The 21,514-nt window shown below is 40.7% G+C and overlaps 1 protein-coding gene across 1 annotated transcript in view; it reads left to right on the forward strand.

Annotated features, from left to right (window-relative positions):
• Window positions 1-17,442, forward strand: part of Ric1 (RIC1 homolog, RAB6A GEF complex partner 1) — an 84,723-nt gene extending 67,281 nt beyond the window's left edge. Inside the window, exons 17-26 of the mRNA XM_021151804.1 lie at window positions 28-166; window positions 6,796-6,912; window positions 7,267-7,995; window positions 9,735-9,893; window positions 9,979-10,115; window positions 11,827-12,113; window positions 12,997-13,188; window positions 14,490-14,667; window positions 14,814-15,002; window positions 16,063-17,442. Of these exons, the coding sequence (XP_021007463.1) occupies window positions 28-166; window positions 6,796-6,912; window positions 7,267-7,995; window positions 9,735-9,893; window positions 9,979-10,115; window positions 11,827-12,113; window positions 12,997-13,188; window positions 14,490-14,667; window positions 14,814-15,002; window positions 16,063-16,351 (2,416 nt within the window). The 3' untranslated portion in view covers window positions 16,352-17,442. The remainder of the gene's footprint in view (window positions 1-27; window positions 167-6,795; window positions 6,913-7,266; window positions 7,996-9,734; window positions 9,894-9,978; window positions 10,116-11,826; window positions 12,114-12,996; window positions 13,189-14,489; window positions 14,668-14,813; window positions 15,003-16,062) is intronic.
• Window positions 17,443-21,514: the final 4,072 nt, after the last annotated feature.

Here is a 21,514-nt window from a genome sequence, read left to right on the forward strand (position 1 = left end):
ATGAAGGTTTTTTTGTTTATTTTTCAGTTCCAATACTACAGCTAGTGTCCAGGTTCTTCAGGAGGTCTCCATGTCACGGTACATTCCTCACCCCTTCCTGGTAGTATCTGTCACGCTGACGTCAGTGAGTACGGAGAACGGCATCAGCTTGAAAATGCCGCAGCAGGTACTAATGCCTTTTCCGAGCTCTTAGGGGGTTACATTTCAGTCTGTAGTGTCTTAGGTCGGTGTTTGTGTCTGTTTATTTGTTCAACAAATGCATGCTAAGTGTCTGTAATGTACCTTGCATGAAGATGCTGAGTTTTAGTGGCAAGCCAAGGAGACCAGTCAACATTAAGCAAGTCAGTAAAAATATACAGACTGCTCTGGGAGCATATACTAGAAACCTGGAATAGTCTGTTTAATCAATCAGAAAACTCTTATATACCATTTGATTTGAAGCCTGGAACACAAGTAGGAAAGTTCTAAACAAAGAGAAAGACATTCGGGCAGTCATGCAAAGGTTTACAAACAAGAGACAACATGATGCAATCAGGGGTTGACATTTTTTAGTGTTTAGAGCTAAGGGCATAAGAAAAGAGAAGTCTTGATAGGATCAGAGGTGAGGAGGACATAACATCTGCCCTTACACAAGAAGTAACTGGCAAGACTGTGACTCAGTCCCCCAGGAACTCTGCCTGACCAGTGGCACAGGTTCCTTCCAGTCAGGGTTGGTGTCCTGAGCAGACCTTGGGCCTGAACTCTGTAGCCAGTCCCACAACACCCAGAGGAAGCTCCACTCCCAGACACTCTAACATGCCCAGGATCCCAGGAACTTAGTCACACCAGAATCTGAGGGTCTGAGAGTCAGCTTGACTTCCAGGAGCTCTGACACACCCAGAATCACAGGATCACAGAGGCAGCTGGACTCTGAGGAGTTCTGACACAACCAGGATCACAGGAAGGACAGGCTCCAGTAAGATACAGTGAGGGCAGGTAGTGCCAGCAAGAACCAGATGGCGGGAGGCAAGCATAAGAACATAAGCAATGGAAACCAAGGTTACTTGGCATCATCAGAACCCAGTTCTTCCAACATAGCAAGTCCTGGATACACCATCACACAGGAAAAGCAAGATTCAGGTCTAAAATCACTTTTCATGATGATGATGATAGAGGACTTTAAGAAGGACATAAATAACTCCCTTAAAGAAATACAGGTAAACAGTTAGAAACCCTTAAAGAGGAAACACAAAAATCCCTTAAAGAATTATAAGAAAACACAACCAAACAGGCGAATAAAATGAACAAAACAATCCAGGATCTTAAAATAGAAATAGAAACAATAAAGAAATCACAGAGAGAGACATCCCTGGAGTTAGAAAACCTAGGAAAGAGATCAGGAGTCATAGATGAAGCATCACCAACAGAATACAAGAGAAAGAAGAGAGAATCTCAGGTGCAGAAGATACCATAGAAAATATTGACACAAAAGTCAAAGAAAATGTAAAAAGCAAAAGCTCCTAACCCAAAACATTCAGGAAATCCAGGACAGAATGAAAAGACTAAACATAAGGATAACAGGTATAGAAGAGAGTAAGATTCCCAACTTAAAGGGGCCAGTAAATATCTTCAACAAAATTATAGAAGAAAACTTCCCTAACCTAAGGAAAGAGATGCCCATGAACATTCAAGAAGCCTACAGAACTCCAAATAGACTGGATCAGAAAAGAAAATCCTCTCATCACATAATAATCAAAACACCAAATGCACTAAACAAAGAAAGAATATTAAAAGCAGTAAGGGAAAAAAAAGTCAAGTTACATATAAAGGCAGACCTATTAGAATTACACCAGAGACTATGAAAGCTAGAAGATCCTGGCAGATGAAAACTATAAGGAGGAAACCTACACCCCAGAAAAAGCAAGAAAGTAATCTTTCAACAAACCCAAAAGAAGATAGCCACACAAACATAATTCCACCTCTAACAACAAAAATGACAGGGAGTAACAATCACTTTTCCTTAATATCTCTTAACATCAATGGACTTGACTCCCCAATAAAAAGACATAGACAGACAGACTGGGTACGGATACAGGACTCAGCATTTTTCCGCATACAGGAAACACACCTCAGTGACAAAGGCAGACACTACCTCAGAGTAAAAGGTTGGAATTTTCCAAGCAAATGGTCCCAAGAAACAAACTGGAGTAGCCATTCTAATACCAAACAAAATTGACTCAAAAGAAACAGATATATAAAAGTCGGGATCATAGACAGGTGCACTTAGCACTTAAAACGGGCAGAATGCATAGAAACAAACACTCATCTAGGACTAATTGGCTCTTCTAGGTCTTTTGTTGTTCCATATCAAATTGAGGATTTTCTTCCTATTTATGTGAAGAATGAGATGAGGATGTTGATTGTGATGTCATTGAATCAGTAAATTGTTTTGGTAGGAAGGTCTTTTTTCACAATGTTAATTCTATCAAGCTATACTCTTGGGAGGTCTTCAAATTCTAGTATGTTTCTTAATCTCTTTCTTCACACATTTAAAGTTTTCATTGTAGAGGTTTTATACCTCTTTTGTTATGTGTATTCTAAATATTTTATTTTATTTGAGAAACTGGGAAGAAGAGCATGTCCATGATCTCTTTCTTAGCATGTTTGTTACTCATATGTATTAAGAATGGTAAATTTTATAAGTCAACTATGTATCATACACTTTGCTGAAATGATTGATAATTTCTACAATTTTTCTAGTCAAATTTTGGGAACATTGGATATAAGATAATCTTCAATTGATAATAATCTGACTTGATATTTTCCCATTTGTATCCCTTCTCTTGCCTTGCCTTATTGCTCCAGCTAATGCTTCAATCACATTATGGATGAGCAGTAGGGATAGTGGGCAGTCCTCTCCCATTCCTGATTTTAACGGGGCTTGTTAATGGTTTTATTCATTTATGATGATATTGGCCATGGGGTTGTCATACATAACCTTTATTGTGTTGGAATATGTTTCCTACAGTCCTATTTGTTCTAGGGCTTTTATTAAGAATGCATGTTGAATCGTATCAAAGACTTTTTCTTTTTTTTTTTTTTTGCTTCCATTGAGATGATCATATGATTCTTGTATTTTTTTTGTCCATGTATTTGGTTTATTACATTTATATGTTAAAGAAATAAAATAAAAAGAAAAGAGAAGTCTTGTGGATAATATTGGTCGCTTTAGACATTTATTTCAGATCTTAGGGTTTATTCTATACAGAGGAAAGTGAAGTTGAAGCAGAACTTGATGAAGGAGAATACTGGAGAGGATGCTGGACTGACTGTATTGTGTGGTGTTAGTGGCAGGGCCGTAGGGAGGAGAGGGGAGAGGGAGGGAAGTAAAGTGAACTTAGGGTGTAGAGGACACCTGGAAGTTAGGAGGGAAGAGCGAGGGCGATCCCACAGTGGACAGGTATGGTGACCAGGTATGCCGTGGCGCTGGGATCGCCCGGGTTGCAGGCACTTCCTGTTCCAAGGCTACCCAGCAGTTTCTGCAGCGTCTGTAACTGAGAGCCTGTCGTGCAGGGGAAGTTCTGTAATAGAACCTTGTCCTGCTCTATCCATCTTTTTCTTCTAATTTAGGTCCATCATTAAACTTGAGCATTCTCATAAAATTATGGGGAATTTAACTACTTACTTGCAGAGCCATTTTACACTGCACTTATAAGTATTTATAAGGATTCTCTATTATTTGGAATAATAAATAATAAGAGCAACTTTCTCCGATGAGAAGCTCTACAATATTTTAACTCACTGTCATTCTCTTCTCCCCACACTCTTCTCTGTAGTATTGCATCTGCGTGCCAGCAGCCCCATGTCTCCAACTTGGCCGCACTTGTCGTATGCACTTGTTGTATGCTCATCCACTGCTCTGGGCTTCTTTTTTAACTTATTTCCTTTCTTCCTTACAGCTCAGTTCCATTCCATCTGTAAGCTCTGTTGTGGTGGCCAGAGCCTTGGTTGATAAAGTTCTGTTTCACACAGGTCCCACTACAAGATTTTAAAGAAACATGAAAATTACAGAATCACCATTTTATGTCCCAAGAAAATAACTGATTCAGCAATGGTTATTACATGAAACTTTATATCACAGTGAAGCCTTAGTCATCCGAATGTCAATGATGTGTGAAACAAATGTCTGTTTCCTAAGGTGGGGTAATAGGAAGGCCATATGAAGACTTCTCACCAGAAATAGAGGCTAAATGGAATTAGGTCTAAAATCATCTTTCATTCTCAGAAATTATAGAGATAGAGAATTAGTCTAATTGTACCATAAGGTATATACCATATAAGGTATATAACCATATAAGGTTATACCATAAGGTATATACCATAAGGAAGAAGACCATGGGTTAGCTATAAATGAACCACTCAGTGCAATGTTGGTAAGCTGCATTATGAAAAAAGTGTGGCCAGGAGGTGGTGGCGCACGCCTTTAATCCCAGCACTTGGGAGGCAGAGGCAGGCAGATTTCTGAGTTCGAGGCCAGCCTGGTCTACAGAATGAGTTCCAGGACAGCCAGGGATACACAGAGAAACCCTGTCTCGAGACACACACCCCCCCAAAAAAAAAACCACCATTGCAATAATTAACAATAAATATGAACTGAGAGAAAAATTTTTTAAATTATTGTTTCATTAACATTGTAGTTTAAGGAAAATGCCTACATATTTTAGGATTGAATTAGATATCAGAGAATAGAGAGCATAGTATCTTGCTTTGAAATACCTTGACTTTTGAAATAAGAGGGAAAATCTGTGTATGAGCTAGATAACAGTGGTGATCAGTAGCTTCATTAGTAAAGGGTGCAGCAGTTTAAGAGGGCTTCACAACGAGGTATTACCTTAGTGCAGAACAGATTAGAAAGGTGAAATATAATAGGAGGGAAATAAATAGACAGAATTGAATCTCTTGGAGCTGGTTTTAGAAGCTATTCTGAACAGTCAGCAAGGGCCCTGAGAACAGAACTCATTGTCCCCCTGCAAGATCAGTAAATACCCTTAACTACTGCGGCACTGCTCCAGCAGCAGACGCCATTTTTCCATACCTCATTTAGATCTTACACCATGAAGGCCTCTTTGGTTCAGACATGCTTTTTCTGGTTTGTCATCCCTAGGTTGGCAGTACGTTCTGTTTGTTTTTTAAGTCAAACTAACCTTCCCCTTTACCAGTGAAACGACATGATTTACCTGATAGTTGGCTGAAAGCAGTGTTTCTTAAACTCCCACTGTGTCCTTATTTAAGCGGAGGGAGTGGGTTTAACAGTGATAATTACAGACTCTTTAGCATTTGATTAAAATGTCCATAATAAAATACAGTAATTCGTCCTGACTAAGTGGGATTTTTTTAATGATTCTTTCATTTGAGAGGTATGCAAGGTGGTTTGTTGCTGCAGACCCTCTGGGTCCCTTGTCTGTGTGGAACGGGTCTCTGGGTGCAGATGGGCAAGGAGTTGGCGAGTGACAGACAGACCAACACGCGAGATTGTGTAGAATCTGAATGTATTGTCACAAAGTGAACACCAGTCTTATATAGTACAGAAAATAAAAGGGGTCAGAAGTCACAGCAGGCAAAGTACATTGAAGTTACCTGACACAAAACAAAGGAATGACTACAAAGGGACTTACAGGAACCAGGTAAATGTTTACAGTAAAGATAAAGCAGTCCTGCCTAGGGTCAGCTTAATGACAGGTAAGGATTTCACACCCTAGTGCTATTCCTTTGAGCCTTGTGAAGGCTTGCACCAGGTGGTTCTGCTCTTAGCAGAATGCCCCCCTATTTCATAGGCCTTGTTAAATTCTTATATGAGTGTAACTTTTAAGTATCTGTAGAATCTCCATTTGTCAGAAGAATTCACCAACTTGCTTCTAATATGCAATGTAGCCTGTACTGAAGATTTCTATCTCAGTGAGATTCCCTGGCTCTTTCTTGGTAAACACTCTGCAGACCAGCTTTGAGCTGTTGGCTCTGTCTTTTGTAATGCTTAATTAGTTACTGAATAGGTAACTTCCTTACTGCATTTCTACCGGATTCCAAGCTTGTTGGCTTCTGGCACATTGGAACACTGGTGGGGGCTTAGTTATGTCAGAATTCAATCTTAAAAGGCACTTATAATAAGATAATACTCAAAGAGAGCATGTGGATCCATACACCAGACTAACGTGGTAATAGGGTATGAGTATATGGGTTAATGAGAATGCCAAAGCTCCAGGAGGTGAGTTTCCGTGAAACTTTTTGCCTCCTGAGTGCTTCCGGGCTTCTCAGCCTGTCAAGCAGACTTCACTGAAGTGTGTGTGGCAATTTGTATCCTGCTGCTGCCCAGCTAGGAGGTCATTCTCGAGGTTCCCAGTATAGCTGTCCTGTCTTAGCTACATGTGTCCGCTTACATTTCGTGCTTAGGTTAAAATATAATATTTTCCTACTACGTCTGACTTCCTGGTGTCTCATCCTTTTAACCCCTCTCTACTGACAGCACCTAGATCACTGAGGTCATTTCCAGCGTGAGTGTGTGTATGTGCGTGAATTTCTGGAGTTCTCTTAGTTTTTTTCAGGATAATTCAGTTCTGTACTCATTGGTCACTAACCACATAATGTTATACTTTGTCTATCTTGTCCAGGAAACTTGTTTTCCCACAGAGCCTAGCAAAATGGCTGTGTATAGTGCAACCCCAGTAAATTCTGTTGGTTTGTTTAACCTATAAATTTTACTAGGTGGTGAGGAATGCCAAGATCACTATATGCCTAAAAATCAGTATTGATCAATTTCAGGCTCGTGATGCAGAGAGCATAATGCTGAACCTCGCGGGACAGCTCATCATGATGCAGAGGGACAGGTCAGGCCCACAGATCCGGGAGAAGGACAGCCACCCTAACCAAAGGAAGCTCGTGAGTACAACTAGAAGGCACTTCCAGCCTGAGGAGGGACGGTGATGAGTTTAGGGTTTATGAGTAGAGGGGCTTAAGGGGAGAGTGGTGTGTTGTGATTTAGGCACCAAGAACATACATAAAGCCCATCTTACAAACCAGAAAGGTTGCTCATTGTAGGGGTTTTGGGTTTGTTTTTTTATAGATTTCAATACATATACTTTGAAAGATCACTATTATCTCTAATTCTAAATAAATGCCCCTTTTTTAAAAAGACACTTATTTTTAACGTCTACAAAGCTAGTACCTATGAACTTTAGAACCTCCATATTTAATAGGAAAACCAAACTCCAGCAATTCTTGTGTCTCCTTCAGCTGCCGTTCTGTCCTCCCGTTGTACTAGCCCAGTCGGTGGAAAATGTCTGGACTACCTGTCGAGCAAACAAACAAAAACGTCACCTTCTGGAGGCCCTCTGGCTGAGCTGTGGTGGTGCGGGGATGAAGGTTTGGCTCCCTCTCTTCCCCAGGGATCACCGCAAGCCCCACTCCTTCCTGTCCCAGCGGATCATGCTGCCGTTCCATATCAACATTTACCCCCTGGCCGTTCTGTTTGAAGACGCGTTGGTCCTTGGTGCTGTCAACGACACTCTCCTCTATGATTCTCTGTATACCCGGAGCAGTGCCAGGGAGCAGCTGGAGGTGCTCTTTCCCTTCTGTGTTGTGGAGAGGACCTCTCAGATCTACCTCCACCATATCCTCCGCCAGCTCCTGGTCAGGAACCTGGGCGAGCAGGCGCTCCTCCTGGCTCAGTCCTGCGCTGCGTTACCTTACTTCCCTCACGTGTTGGAGCTCATGCTCCACGAAGTGCTGGAAGAAGAAGCTACCTCACGGGAGCCCATTCCCGACCCACTGCTGCCCACCGTGGCCAAGTTTATCACCGAGTTCCCCCTCTTCCTTCAGACAGTTGTGCACTGTGCCAGGAAGACTGAGTATGCTCTGTGGAATTACCTTTTTGCAGCTGTTGGAAACCCCAAGGATTTGTTTGAGGAATGTTTGATGGCTCAGGATTTGGACACAGCTGCCTCTTACCTTATTATCTTACAGGTAACACTTGTCCTTATGAAGGGATAAGAATTAATGGTCTAATTTTAGGAGGGAAAGGTATGTCCTTATGATAGGGTTTATGGAATGGTCATATTTTCTCTGCGGTGTATGTCTTTCATTCTAAAGAACCCAGACTTGCCAAGTGACCAGAGATTTCCTTTAATGTTTCAAAAGTGACATTCCTAAATATTTTGGTTGGTTGTCCCTAAAAGGGCCTAAAACAGATTAATGATTTCAGGACATAATTTTAACTAAGATTGAGTGTGTACATATGTTCAGATGAGCATGTCCCTTAGCATATAGAAGTCAGAGGACTCTCAAGTGTTGACTCTTGCTTTCAGCCTTCTTTGAGACAGTGTCTCCAGCATTTCCCTTCTGCGGAAGCCAGGAGAGCTGGGTTTTATGTGTCTGTGGATTCTCCTGTCTCCACCTCCCCTATCTTAGTGTGAGTTCCAAGAGACTACAGAGGTTTTACATGGATTCTAAATTCAGGTCATCAGGCTTGCGTAGGAAGAACTGAACTACTGAGCCGTCTGTGCAGCTAAAATGTTCTTATACATAATATATATGATGTATATGTTCCATTAGCAATACTACACTAGACTAATAAAATGTAAGAAACACTAACTGAGAAAAATGATACTGTGGGCATTAGTGCATGGATCTGGGTTACCCACAATAATAGGTGTATTTTCTTACAATGTAAAATTACTGAAAGGATTCTAAATAAACAGGGCTTAACACAGTATCCAATCTTAGCCTTGCTGTAGACAGCTAAGGATGCTCATGACACATTTTTTTCTCAAAACAGACCCTGAAAAACGTATTTCATTATTTGATAAGTAGGCTCAAAAGTGTGGTACTGCTGTAAATCTGAAAGGCTATTTTAAAGTTCTTTCATATTACTACAAAGTAGTTTTCATTTATACAAAAAGGTAGCCATAAGCCTAGTTAGAATCTCAGACCGAAGCAGATATCTTGTCAACATATTTTGCTTCATGACAAGTAACTGAAACCAGAGATGTCCAAGCAGAGGCGAGTGGCCCCAAGAGTCTGGGGTTTACTTAGCCCTAATGGAAGAAACATCATCATAAAAAGAGTCAAAGTCAGTGCAGCTGGGGTTTCTCCTGCTGCCCCTCAGGCCCTCAGAGCTCTCCCTAGCTGTGGAGCTGGGAGCTTTCCTCTAGCTGGGGCTGGGGTTCAGCCTATCAGGCAGCTTCCCAGGAAAGCAGGCAAGGTGCTTGGCTGTGAAGAAAGAGCTAAGGATGCTCGGTGTGGAGCAGTGCTGATCAGTCCTGCCTGAAGCAACAATTACAGTCAGATCTTCAGAAAGTGCTAGAGGACACAGACCTAAGGTTTTTGGAGTCAGGAAAACCTAGATTTATCTTGCCTTTCTATTGATCTTCAACAATTTAGATAACTCTGTTTCCATTTCCTGTAAAGTGGGAATGGTGTGACTTTCCAGTCAAAGGGAAAGAAAGGCAATGATGAATGTCGGTGTGTATTGTTAGCTAAGGTGTAACAGGAGTACAGGGAACTGTAGTGTGAACTAAGCAAGCAGAGCAACTGCCTCACTCTTGCATATCTGGAACTTTCAAATGCTCCTTTTAATCTTATTATTAAATTGCCCCCAGCCAGCCTGTTCCTCAGACTGAGAGAAGTGTCAAGAAAAGAATTGCTCTGTCTCCCAAAATTGTATCGTATGAATGGGATGTTGTCTGCGTTGGTTGTTTTTATAGAATATGGAAGTCCCAGCAGTAAGCAGGCAGCATGCCACCCTTCTGTTCAACACCGCACTGGAACAGGGCAAATGGGACCTGTGCCGGCACATGATGCGATTTCTTAAAGCCATTGGTTCTGGAGAATCTGAGACCCCTCCATCCACACCTACATCTCAGGTTAGTACAAAATTATACAGCTTCTCTAGAGCACACACCCACAGAGCATCTTTGACTAAAACCACTGTATGCTGTATAACCACAGGAGCCCAGTTCAAGCGGTGGGTTTGAGTTCTTCAGGAATCGGAGCATCAGTTTATCCCAGTCAGCTGAGAATGTTCCTCCTGGTAAATTCGGCTTACAGAAAACACTCAGTATGCCAACTGGTCCTTCTGGGAAAAGGTAAAAGAATAAAGAGCAGTTACTGGTTCAGAGCTTTTGTCCGCTGCATTTCAGGGCATTTATAACATCAAATCTTAAGAAACTTTCATTCTGTTGCAAATCCTTTTTTCATTTGCCAAAGGCTTACAGAAGGCTTCTGTGTTTCTCTTTACTTTTTCCTTCCTATTAAGTTCACTTCTGTTCTCTGTAATTTTTATCTTTGTACTAAATTGGATTTGAATGTACTTGTTCTAAATAATTAATGTAAATTACTTCTAATGATGGAGGACTCAAATAAAAAATCTTAGTAATGAGAGTGCTGAAAAACTGGTCCATTTTGAAGACCAAAAACTACATCTGTCATAAGTGGAAACTTGTCTCTAGTGGTGTGGCTTGTAAACTCAGTGATCTTGACAGATTGTTGGAGTTTCCTCTGGTTAGGAAATTCCTGTACTGCTTCTGGTGTTAGCTGTTCTTGGCTCTCGTATTTTCTTTTCCCTGAGTGTTTTGGGGTTTTTGTTTTGTCTGTTTGCTTTTTGTCTTTTTTTTTTTTTTTTCCCCTGAGACAGGGTTTCTCTGTGTAGCCCTGGCTGTCCTGGAACTCACTTTGTGGACTAGGCTGGCCTCGAACTCAGAAATCCGCCTACCTCTGCCTCCCGAGTGCTGGGATTAAAGGTGTGTGCCACCATGCCCGGCGCTTACTGTCTTTATGTGTTTTTATTTTTACTGCAATACCTAGCACATGCCAAGAGTCAACATGCTTTATTATGATATTTTACCTTTTTTCTCCTGTCCCAGTGATTAACACTCCTCCCCTAGTACAAATACACAAACGCAGATGGATGTCACCAGTGGAGCCATAGGAGGATCAACAGCTGCCAGCCTCGGCCTGAAATTAAATGCTGGTCAGCCCCTTACCAAGAGCTCACTGTGTGCTACCCACTGTTCCAAGTGTCTGCACGCTTACTTCTTAGTCCTGACAACTCACTGTGCAGGTGAAAACAGGGGCTCAGAAAGACACTGGACTTTGTTCACACGGCTAGTGGAGGGCAGAGACCAGATCTGAGAAGTCCTGCCTCTGAAGCTGGGCTCTCCTGTCCCGTGGTCTGCGCCTCACTTAGAGCTGCTAGTTGGTTCCTCCTGGTTACACATTTGCTCATATTGACAAGAGATGACAGACTATACTTACTTGTCATTGATTTTTATAAGGTTTATTTTCATATATCTATAAAGTGCAAGAAGAGAGGATTTCATTTTTCCCTCTTTCATTGGTGTGTACATTTGTTTGTTCTTTCTTTTTCCCACTTCAGTTACACACCATCTCTTCCTGGTCTGGCTTCTTTTGTTTCCTGTTTATTCTTATTCCATATATTCAATTCTACAAATTGGTCTTACGAGGTAACTTTGTGCCTTGCATGGTAGTATATTCCTGTAATCCAGCAATTGAGAGGCAGAGGCAGGAGGATATCTGAGTTTGAGGCCATCCTGGTCTGTATAGCAAACTCCAGGACTACACAGAGAGACGCTGTTTTAAACCTGAAAGGGGTGTGGGTAACTCTGTGCTACATGTTGACTAGGCTGTGGTGTGATGTGGGAAGGCCCTGGAGCTTTTCCTTCCTATTTAGACACAATTAGATATGGAATTCTTGCTTCCTTTTCAACTTTATCAATGCTACCTAAAAGTGGGGTTCTTCAGGGAGGTTATTCTTTCACTTTCTCCTGTTTCTTACAGATGGAGCAAAGACAGTGAGTGTGCTGAGAACATGTACATTGACATGATGCTGTGGAGACATGCGCGGCGCCTCCTAGAAGAGGTGCGCCTAAAGGACCTTGGCTGCTTTGCAGCCCAGCTAGGCTTTGAACTGATCAGTTGGCTTTGCAAAGAACGTACCCGAGCTGCCCGTGTAGACAACTTTGTAGTAGCCCTGAAGAGACTTCACAAGGATTTCCTGTGGCCACTTCCCATTATCCCAGCCTCTTCCATAAGTTCCCCTTTCAAAAATGGGAAATGCCGAGCAGGTAATGTAGACTTCAGACGTGTTTACAAAAATTATTTATTTTCGATATTTAGACATGTTATCATTGATTGACATTCAAGGAACTCTTTTCATTGCAAATTTAAGCAGATAAAAGCCAATTTGTTGTACATCAGTTAGAATAGCTCCCATTTGACCAAAGATATTAATGAAGTCGACACTAATCTTTCTTAAGTTTTTTTGGCTTGAAGTTTAGCTCACAAATCTAATCATAGTAAATTATAGACAGGTTGAAAATGAGTGTAGAGCGCCGGGCGTGGTGGCGCACGCCTTTAATCCCAGCACTCGGGAGGCAGAGGCAGGTGGATTTCTGAGTTCGAGGCCAGCCTGGTCTACAAAGTAAGTTCCAGGACAGCCAGGGTTATACAGAGAAACCCTGTCTCAAAAAAAAACCAAAAAAAAAAAAAAAAAATGAGTGTAGAAGCTCCTACATTTACCTTATTGTGGTAAAGAATTTAGCATGAGTTAGTGAGGAGCTGCAAATAAACTGTGCTGTCATTTACCATCACCTTGACATCTGTGTCCTTTTCCTAAACTTGGAGAGGACAAAGTCAAACTGAGTTAAAAAAAAAATCAGATATTTTAATTAAGATTTCTAGTTGTTCAAACAAAACCATTTTATTATGGTGTTTAGGAACTTTAGGTCATCTTAAGAGTCAAGGCGAGTCATTCAAATCAGAAGAATCAAGAGTGGCCTAGTTACAGTAAGAGACAGGAGGAGTTTCTGAGAGTCTCTTCTGTAAGTTCACATCCCTAGTTTTAGATAAAAAAAACAAAACAATATATTGGCTTTGAACAGATAGTATTGTGAATTGCAGCAAGAGCATCTTGAACACACCTTTTTTGCTTCTGGACTTACCATGCAGTGGGAGAGCAGATGTTAAAGTCTCAGTCAGCTGACCCTTTTATTACCCCTGAGATGGATGCTGGCATCTCTAACATCCAACGAAGTCAGAGCTGGCTCAGCAACATTGGTCCCACCCATCGTGACACAGACATAGCCTCATCTCCTGGACCACAAATGCAAGATGCTTTCCTGTCACCATTATCTAATAAAGGTATATATCTAATAATGGAACAAGTTGTAGCTCTTCTTGAGTTTTGTTTGGGAAACGATTGTACCATAGCATTCTAAGGTACAGCATCATTCTTTCCTAAAGAATTAGCCATTAAATATCTGCCTACATAGGAAAATAAGGACAAATTGGCTTTGACTGGGCTTTACCATATTTATTTTAGATATATGAAATACAGGTAAACATTAAATAAATCTTTGCAATCAAGATTTAAAATGTTTATCATTGTGTTTGTGCTGTGTGTAGAAGAGTACACATATGAAAGTCAGGACACCTTTATGTGATGAAACCTTCTAATTTTTTTGTAGGTTTCCGAGATAAAACTCTGCTTGTCTGTCAGGCTTGATAGCAAGTGCCTTTACCCTCTGAGCTATTTTGCTGGCCCTTTGCAATTAATTTTGATAAGCAAATACTATCTTTCAAATCCAGTTAACATTAAAATGTTATAAGGAATTCTATTTTTAGAATAAGTAGACTTTTGTCATAAAATCATACTTGTATCACTAGTTTTTATTTCATTAATAAAGCTTATGAAAGAATTCATTGTTAAATATAATGTCCCTCATTTTACCTCTTAGCTTTCAAAGCCTGAACTATTTATTATGTGATCATTTATAAAAACAGTATAGTAGTTTCTGCTATATAGTTATAAATTACAAATGAAAGAGGTTTTGAAACAATTTCTGTTGCTATAGGGTTATAAAATACTAAATCTTCCATAGTAACTGGGCTGATTTTGGTTTGGGGGGATTGTTGTTCTTGTTTTGGTGGAGGATGGGAGAGCCAATACTGGGGATTGAACCTAGGACCCCCTGAATGCTAAGCAAGCACTCCCCTCCGTTCTCACAGGCTGTCCTTGAACATGAGGTCCTCCTGTCTCAGCCACAAGTAATTGAGACCACAGATCTGCATTACAAGCCCAGATTAATTTTTTTTTCTTACAGCTTTCTTAATGGTCAGGCATTTACCTAGTATTGGGCTATCATTTTATTATCACTGCTGGGTGAAGCTTCTGTCATGTGTGAAGGCTCCCAACTGCTATTACTTTTAATTGTAAAATTAGAATATTTTCCCATCCTAAGGCATATAATTTTTTAGTGGTCTGTTAGCTCTTAAAATATATATGTTGTTCATATAATGGCTATTTTAGCAGTAGATTGAATGTTTTTACTTTGAAATCTTGAAGAGAAGCTAGCATTTTAAATAATATTTATAATGAAAGGGAAAGCACTCATTTGTGAAATGAAAAGCTCACTTAATAACTTGTGCGGTTTCTTCGTCAGGGGATGAGTGCAGCATTGGCTCAGCTACAGACCTGACTGAAAGCAGCTCCGTGGTGGATGGAGACTGGACAATGGTGGATGAAAACTTCTCCACCCTCAGCTTGACCCAGTCTGAGCTAGAGCACATCTCCATGGAGCTGGCGAGTAAAGGACCCCATAAATCTCAGGTCCAGCTTCGGTGAGTGTCTCTGAGTTTGAGAACACAGAGAACCCGGAGGTCTCTGTGCAGATGGGAATGGTCCCTTCTGAGTGCTTGCTGCCCTCCCTTTGTGTGTGTCAGCTACTGTCATTCATACAGATCATTGTCTTGTGCTTTATGTCTAGTTATTTGCTGCACATTTTCATGGAGGCAGGATGTCTGGACTGGTGTGTTGTCATCGGCCTGATTCTCAGAGAATCCTCAGTGGTCAGTCAGATTCTTGGGATTGCTCAGTCTTCCGAGATGGATGGAGAGATGTTACAGAACATAAAATCAGGGCTGCAAGCTGTGGACCGCTGGGCCTCTACAGACTGGTGAGTGAGTGCTGCTTTCCATAAGCATGGTATCCTTTGGCGAATGATGGCTTTGTCACATTAGGACCATTATAACTGCCAGGTAGGTAGCACATCCCTTAAATCCCAGCACTTGGGAGGCAGAAGTAGGCAGACCTCTGTGAGTTTGCGGTAAGCCTAATCTAAATAGCAGGCTTCCCGTCATCCAAGCTACCTATGATACCTGTCCCAAAAAAGCAGGAACTTACAACTCACTCATTTGGACAGTTTTAAGTTTATGGAACTTAAAAAATACTTTCATATTTATGTTTTAAAGTAGTTTTCCTTTAGCCAATTTGTACTCGGGCTCTTGAATGGGTACTGTCCATTGAATAGCTTACAATGTTGGTTAGTTTATACTGCGAACCTATAATGCTGGCTTAAAATTTATGCCATACAAGTGGTCATGAGGCTAGAACTTAGATTGGTAGTTCTGTGGTTAAGTATTCGTAAAGACAGGTTATGTAGTCTATGTAAATGTCAAGGCTCCATGACAGTTACTAGCATCTCCAAGTTAGAAGCAGTGGGTGGGTGTGAGGTCCTGTCCTTGTCAGCAGTCGCATATAGATTTGAAGCTCTTTTCTTCCCTTAGATCTGGTTTTCTGTAATTGCAAAATGAGTTTAAGTTAGAAACTTTGCAATGGTCCCTTAGAGTCTAAAGCCTTTCCTTTCTTATAGTGCACTTAACCAAGTTGTGCTTGGGGGTACTTTGCATTGGTACTTGTGCACATGTGCAAAAGATAAAGGCCGGCTTCTGGTGTCATTCCCCAGGAGCTATTGACCTTGTTGTTTAAGACGGATCTCTCCCTGGGACCTGGGGCTCACTAGGCTGGCTGGCTGTCCAGCATGCCTCCAGAAATCCTGTCTGTGTCTTGTCAGCACCAGCACACCAGCTTTGTCCGTGGGTCCTAGGGATCGAACTCAAGACCACGTGTCTGCACAACAGGCACTTTATCAACTAACAGCCATCTCCCTAGCTAGCCCCTCTATCAAGTCTTTTGAATTACAGCAGATGACAGCTAATTTTTCCCCCTTCACTCAGCCCTGGATATAAGCCATTTTTAAACATCATTAAGCCACAACTGCAGAAGCTCAGTGAGATAACAGAGGAACTGGTCCAGCCTGACACCTTCCAGCCAGTAACAGTGGGTAAGACTCCTGAACAGACCAGTCCCCGGGCAGAGGAGAACAGAGGCTCTTGCAGCCATGGGAGCATCTCTCAGAGTGAGCCTGGGAGTAACAACGTGGTCAGCCGGAAAGAAGAGGACACAACAGAGGCGGATGAGGAGGAGCCGCTTCAGGATGGGGCATATGACTGTTCTGTGTCCTGACAGCAGTGAGCGCAGCACAGCGGGCAGTATTAGTCACAGCAGCTTGCAACGGAGTCATTGTGGCCTGCCGAATGACTTAACAGGTAAAAGAACTCGGGTCAGAACTCTTTCGTAAAGTATTATAATTTAATGAACTCTTCCTCTAAATCTCTTTGACTCCTTAAAAAAAAAGTGTGGTATCAAAGCATCTTTCATAAGAAAAATTGAAGCTGCAATAGAAAGTAATGAACACATGGCATATTTCGATTTTATTTACAACAGATTGGTAGTTGTAGGGATTATTCATTCTGCCCCAAGCAAGCTTACTTTTTCACTACTTACAGCTTATATATTTTCTGGTTTAGTGTGTCTAGACTGGTTTTGTTTTTGTGGGGTGGGTTGTTTGTTTTCACTCTTTTAAATAAGTGTTAAGGTGCTTGCTGTAGCTCGTCAGGTAACTGAGCTACTTGTTTGCTTCCTTGTACAGAGTCAGCGGGACTCTGATTGGTCCTTTGAATCCTACTCTTGCACAGTGTGGGTCAGTGGGCAGAGACCCTTTGGCTTTGGTACTCTGTTGACTAGCAGTCCTGAATGACGGAAGCTATTTACCTGTGAGTTAATGTGCCTGTTTTAGCAAGCTTAATTTCCTACTAGATCAATGTGGGCAGAGGGTGAGGGGGTTCTTATCAATTATGCTGACACCACTAAATTTTGTATCAAAGAACTGTATCTTTTTGTGAATATTCATGTAAATATACTCAAAGGCACTGTCCATATTTTTAATGCGTGTATTATAATGTGTAAGGTTTTACGCTGGATTCTGCATGACTATACTCACTCTTGGAATAAAGACAAGACTTTTTCTTCTTTCCAAAATGAGCAGTTGTCATAGAGGAAGACAGGTTTGTTGGCCCAGCTGTAAAGCAGTGGTCATCCCACTGATCATGAGGTGGAGCAGGTTTTGTGCAAATTAATGTAGTTTCTTATTTATTGCTTTTGTAAAGTGAATAAAAATGGGCTTTTATGTAAATAGACTGTGGGATCCTGTATTATCAGCTACTAAAAATTAGTTTGTAAATTCTTTATTATAAAGTTTAAAAATATTTTATGTATTTCTAGATGTGACTTAAATTTTAGTTTTCATACATTATGAAAGCAGAACTACATATTCAGTTGCTTCAGACTAAACACATACCTACCACATGTAATTCTAATTATTAATAACAGTATTACTTTAGATAGCTTATTTGTACTGTGCAATTTGAACAAGGAATGCAATGTTATTTTTTATAAAATCTTGTTTATTTTTATAACAACAATGTATTTGATGTGGACCAAATTCGTACCACCATGTAAAACAGCCTCTCTTCTAATGCAGACATAGCTTAGAAGTGGAGTTCAGCCCCCTATTCCTGCCTTTTAAACTAGAGACATAGACGAGGTCCTCATAGGCAGTATCATTTAGAGGAAACCTCAGAATTATTTTGAAATTATTTCAGATTTCACCAACTAGTTAAAATTATTGAATTTAGTAATTACTGTTATTTACTTTCTACATTAGAAGTGCAATAATTTTACATAATAAAATTACTGGATGGGTGAAATATGTTATTGGTACCTGGTCCTTCTGGTGCTATTTTTATTTAAGTCATTGTATCAAACCACCACCTTGTTCTGAATTTTAAAATAGAGAATAAGGTTTCCTATATAAGTAGATGCAGTGTAGCTAAATAAATAAATAAATAAAGCAAGCTGAAATTTCTTCTGTCCCATTCCATTAGGGAAAAAAAAGCCAGCAATTCTTTTGTATGTAGTCAATTTCTAATGTAAGTATTTAGTTATTAAAACAGTGTAGCATAGTAAGCAGCAGTGGTCTTTTCAGATGTCTCACCTGAGTGCTGCTGAGCTCATCTGACTCTGGTGGTAGGCGCAGTATTAAGGATGAGCAGAGGGCCGCTCATGCGAACCAGGTGTCCCACGAGTAAGTTAGAGCCCACAACCCCCACCCCACCCCTGTCTTTTTTTTTTTTTTGAGGCATAGCCTTGCCCAAGCTGAACACCTATTTGTGACCCTTCCTCAGCTGTCCCAGTAGGTGGGGTTTACAGCATGTGCCATGTGCGGCCATACCCAGTCATCTGACTGCCACCTCACAATCTAAAGCCGGGTCTGAGGTAGCTGATGTTACTACTCCTGTGGTTTGAGCTGGGAACGACTCATGGATAAAATATATAGTGTGTAACTAGTAGAACTAGGAAACACCAAGGCAAGAAATTTGGCAAGTTTAATAAAAATTATTCTTTGGTTGTTGTATATTTTTTTAAGAATTGTATTTTGCTGCATTGTTTGGTTTGAAACATATCACCTGTGTAAGCCATATCTTTAATGAACTTGAATGTTCACCATAACTATTTGAAAGTTAATATATATGGTTAAATTTCTTGCTGACACCAAAAGAGATCATTTGGAGATAAAAACCTTTGCTTGTAATTAAAGTTGCTGCTGCTTCTGTATGTGTACTCCCTCCTCCCCGCCCCCCTTGGTAAAGGGTAATAAAACAATTACACAAAAGTAAACTTTTGTTTACTTATCTCAGGTTAACAGCAAAAAAGGGTATGGATTAGATGCCACAAAAATAAGTCCTCCTTATATTCTCCTGAATGAAATACCTCAAAGTTGAAACATTGATTCAGAGTCTTTAGACAGAGTGGGAACATCCAAGTGCCTGATGACAGACTATTGGGACCACTCGTCACATGCTCACGACATAGTGAAGAAACGATAGAAAACCATGCCCACCCTGTGATCACCAAGCAAACAGAAGTGTACAAGAGACTAGGCGTCAGCTCTAGTAGGTAGAATTATAAATTATTTGCACAGCTCCCCGTGTCCCTTATATGCTTTGTGGATCATCTAGACTATGGGCGTTTATTACCTTGGCATCATGCTTTGAACATTTTTCCTATATCTACTTTACTTTTTTTGAAAGCTGAATAATGCTGTTTTGTGAATGTGCTTACTGTCAGTTTAAAGGTTATAGTTCGGGTGTTTGACTTTAGGTAACTCTATAAACATTCCACATAGTAATTCTCCCTTACCCTGCCTTGCCCTCGAGGGCTTCAGTTTTCCAGTCAAATAAGGGCCAAAAGGAACTAAATGTAAACTAGGAACATTAACAGTTTCTCAGGTCTAACTGGCTTTTATTACAGCACGCTGTTCTGCCTGGTTCTCACTGGGCCTAATTCCTAACGTTGACGACCACAGGTGTGTATCTAGGTAAACTGTGAGCTATACCACATCATCCTTGGGTTCAGGAAAGCCCGCTGAGGACCTTGAACCATATCTCAAGGATAAGGAAGGGGACTCAGGGAACAAGGCTTTCTGTATGGGAGTTTTCAGTTCTCTCCAGAAGTGCAATTGCTGGATCATGATAGAGTGACTATGTCCTTGAGGAAGTACCAAGTTCTCTATGCCTTCACTAAAGCCCCTTAGCTGTAAATGAGGGCCCAGTGTCTGGTACCTACACCTGATGTCAGTGGCTCCCACGGTGTTCAGGCCAAACTAAAAGGTTATTTTTATCTTTAGTTGGCTAGTGATTTTATAGATTTTTGAATACTAGTCTTTACCCAAGTTTATGATTAGTATTGTGATTTCCCCTCCTTGTTACTGTTTACTGTCTTTTGGAATTTTGGAAGACAGTTTTTCTTTTCTTGTTTGTTTGTTTTGGGTTTTTTGGTTGTTGTTTTGGGGGTTTTGTTTGTTGTGTTTTGTTTTTCAAGACAGGGTTTCTCTTCATAATAGCCTGGCTGTCCTGGTCTAACTCTGTAGACCAGGTTGGCCTCAAACTCACAAAGATCCACCTGCTTCCCCTCCCCAGCCCCACCCTAAGTGCAGGGGTTAAAGGCGTGGGCCACTGTGCTAGCTGCAGCACAGCTTCTCGTGTTGATGGAAGCTCAGCTTTGCTTGTGCACAAGGAAGAAACCACCATTTAACCAAGGCTATAAATACTTATGCCTGCCTGTGCTTTATAGTTGTAGCTTAAACATTTAGACACATTTTGAGTTAATTTTTGTGTATTTGAGAGACTCTTTTACATATGGATATTCAATGTTTTGAGTACAATTTATGAAAAGATTTTTTTTTCCCAACTGAACTGTCAAAAACACTATAATGCGGGTTTTTTATGGACACACTATAAATGTGCAGTCTTACTTCTGGGTGATTCTTGCTTCCTAGGAGGCTGTGGAGGTACAAGTACTATAGTTATCTCAAGGCTGCTTCGGCTGTTGTAGGACTCCTGTGGTGCCGTCGGAATTTCGGATGAACTTTTCAGTGTGCGAACCCTCCAGCTGGGCTCTGTAGAGATGGTCTGCATATGTAAGCAAACCTGTTTGAAGAATTCAGTCCTTTTTAGTATCCTGCTTCCCAGGCCATGAATGTCTCATTCATTTTAGCCCTTTGATTCCTCTCAGCAACATTTTGTACTCTTTTGCCTTTATTCTGTTTCATTCTTCTTGGTATTCTTATGAATGGAATGCTTAATTTCATCTCTGCATTTTTTTTTTGATTTTCGGTGTAAATGATCATGTCATTTGCAACCAGATATCATTTTAACTCTGCACTTCAGGTCTGGATGTTTTGTCCTTTCTTGCCAGGCTGTCCGGCCTGGAGCCACCAGAATGATGGTCAATAGGAGAGGCAACTGACACTGTCTTCTCCCTGTCTTAGAAGTCTCTTATCATTAAGTATGATGCTCTGGGTTCTCCCTGGAGACCTTTACCAGAGAGAATCTGGGCTGCGTTTGACTGATAAAATATATAGTGTGTACTAACAGAACTAGGAAACACCAAGGCAAGAAATCTGGCATTATGAAAATTATTCTTTGGTTGTTGTACACTTTTTTAAAAGTTTTGTTTTGCTCCATTTGGTTCAGCATAACGACTTGAAAGTTAATATATATAAAAACAACCCCTTTCTCAGAAGAAACCCCCTTCTGAGATGGTCATGGGATTGTTTATTGTTTGTGTGGCACATTTCCCTGATCCCACTTGGTCAGGATATTGGATTACAGAAATTCTCAATAAATTTTGCAATCAAATGTTTTTTTTTTTAAGTTCAATTTACTGAGGCATATGTGCATTATGACTTTATTAGCCCAAAAATGAAAAATCACCTTGAACTGCTAT

This window comes from Mus caroli, chromosome 19 (genome assembly GCF_900094665.2).
Source record: "Mus caroli chromosome 19, CAROLI_EIJ_v1.1, whole genome shotgun sequence".
In the NCBI taxonomy this organism is placed as follows: Eukaryota; Metazoa; Chordata; class Mammalia; order Rodentia; family Muridae; genus Mus; species Mus caroli.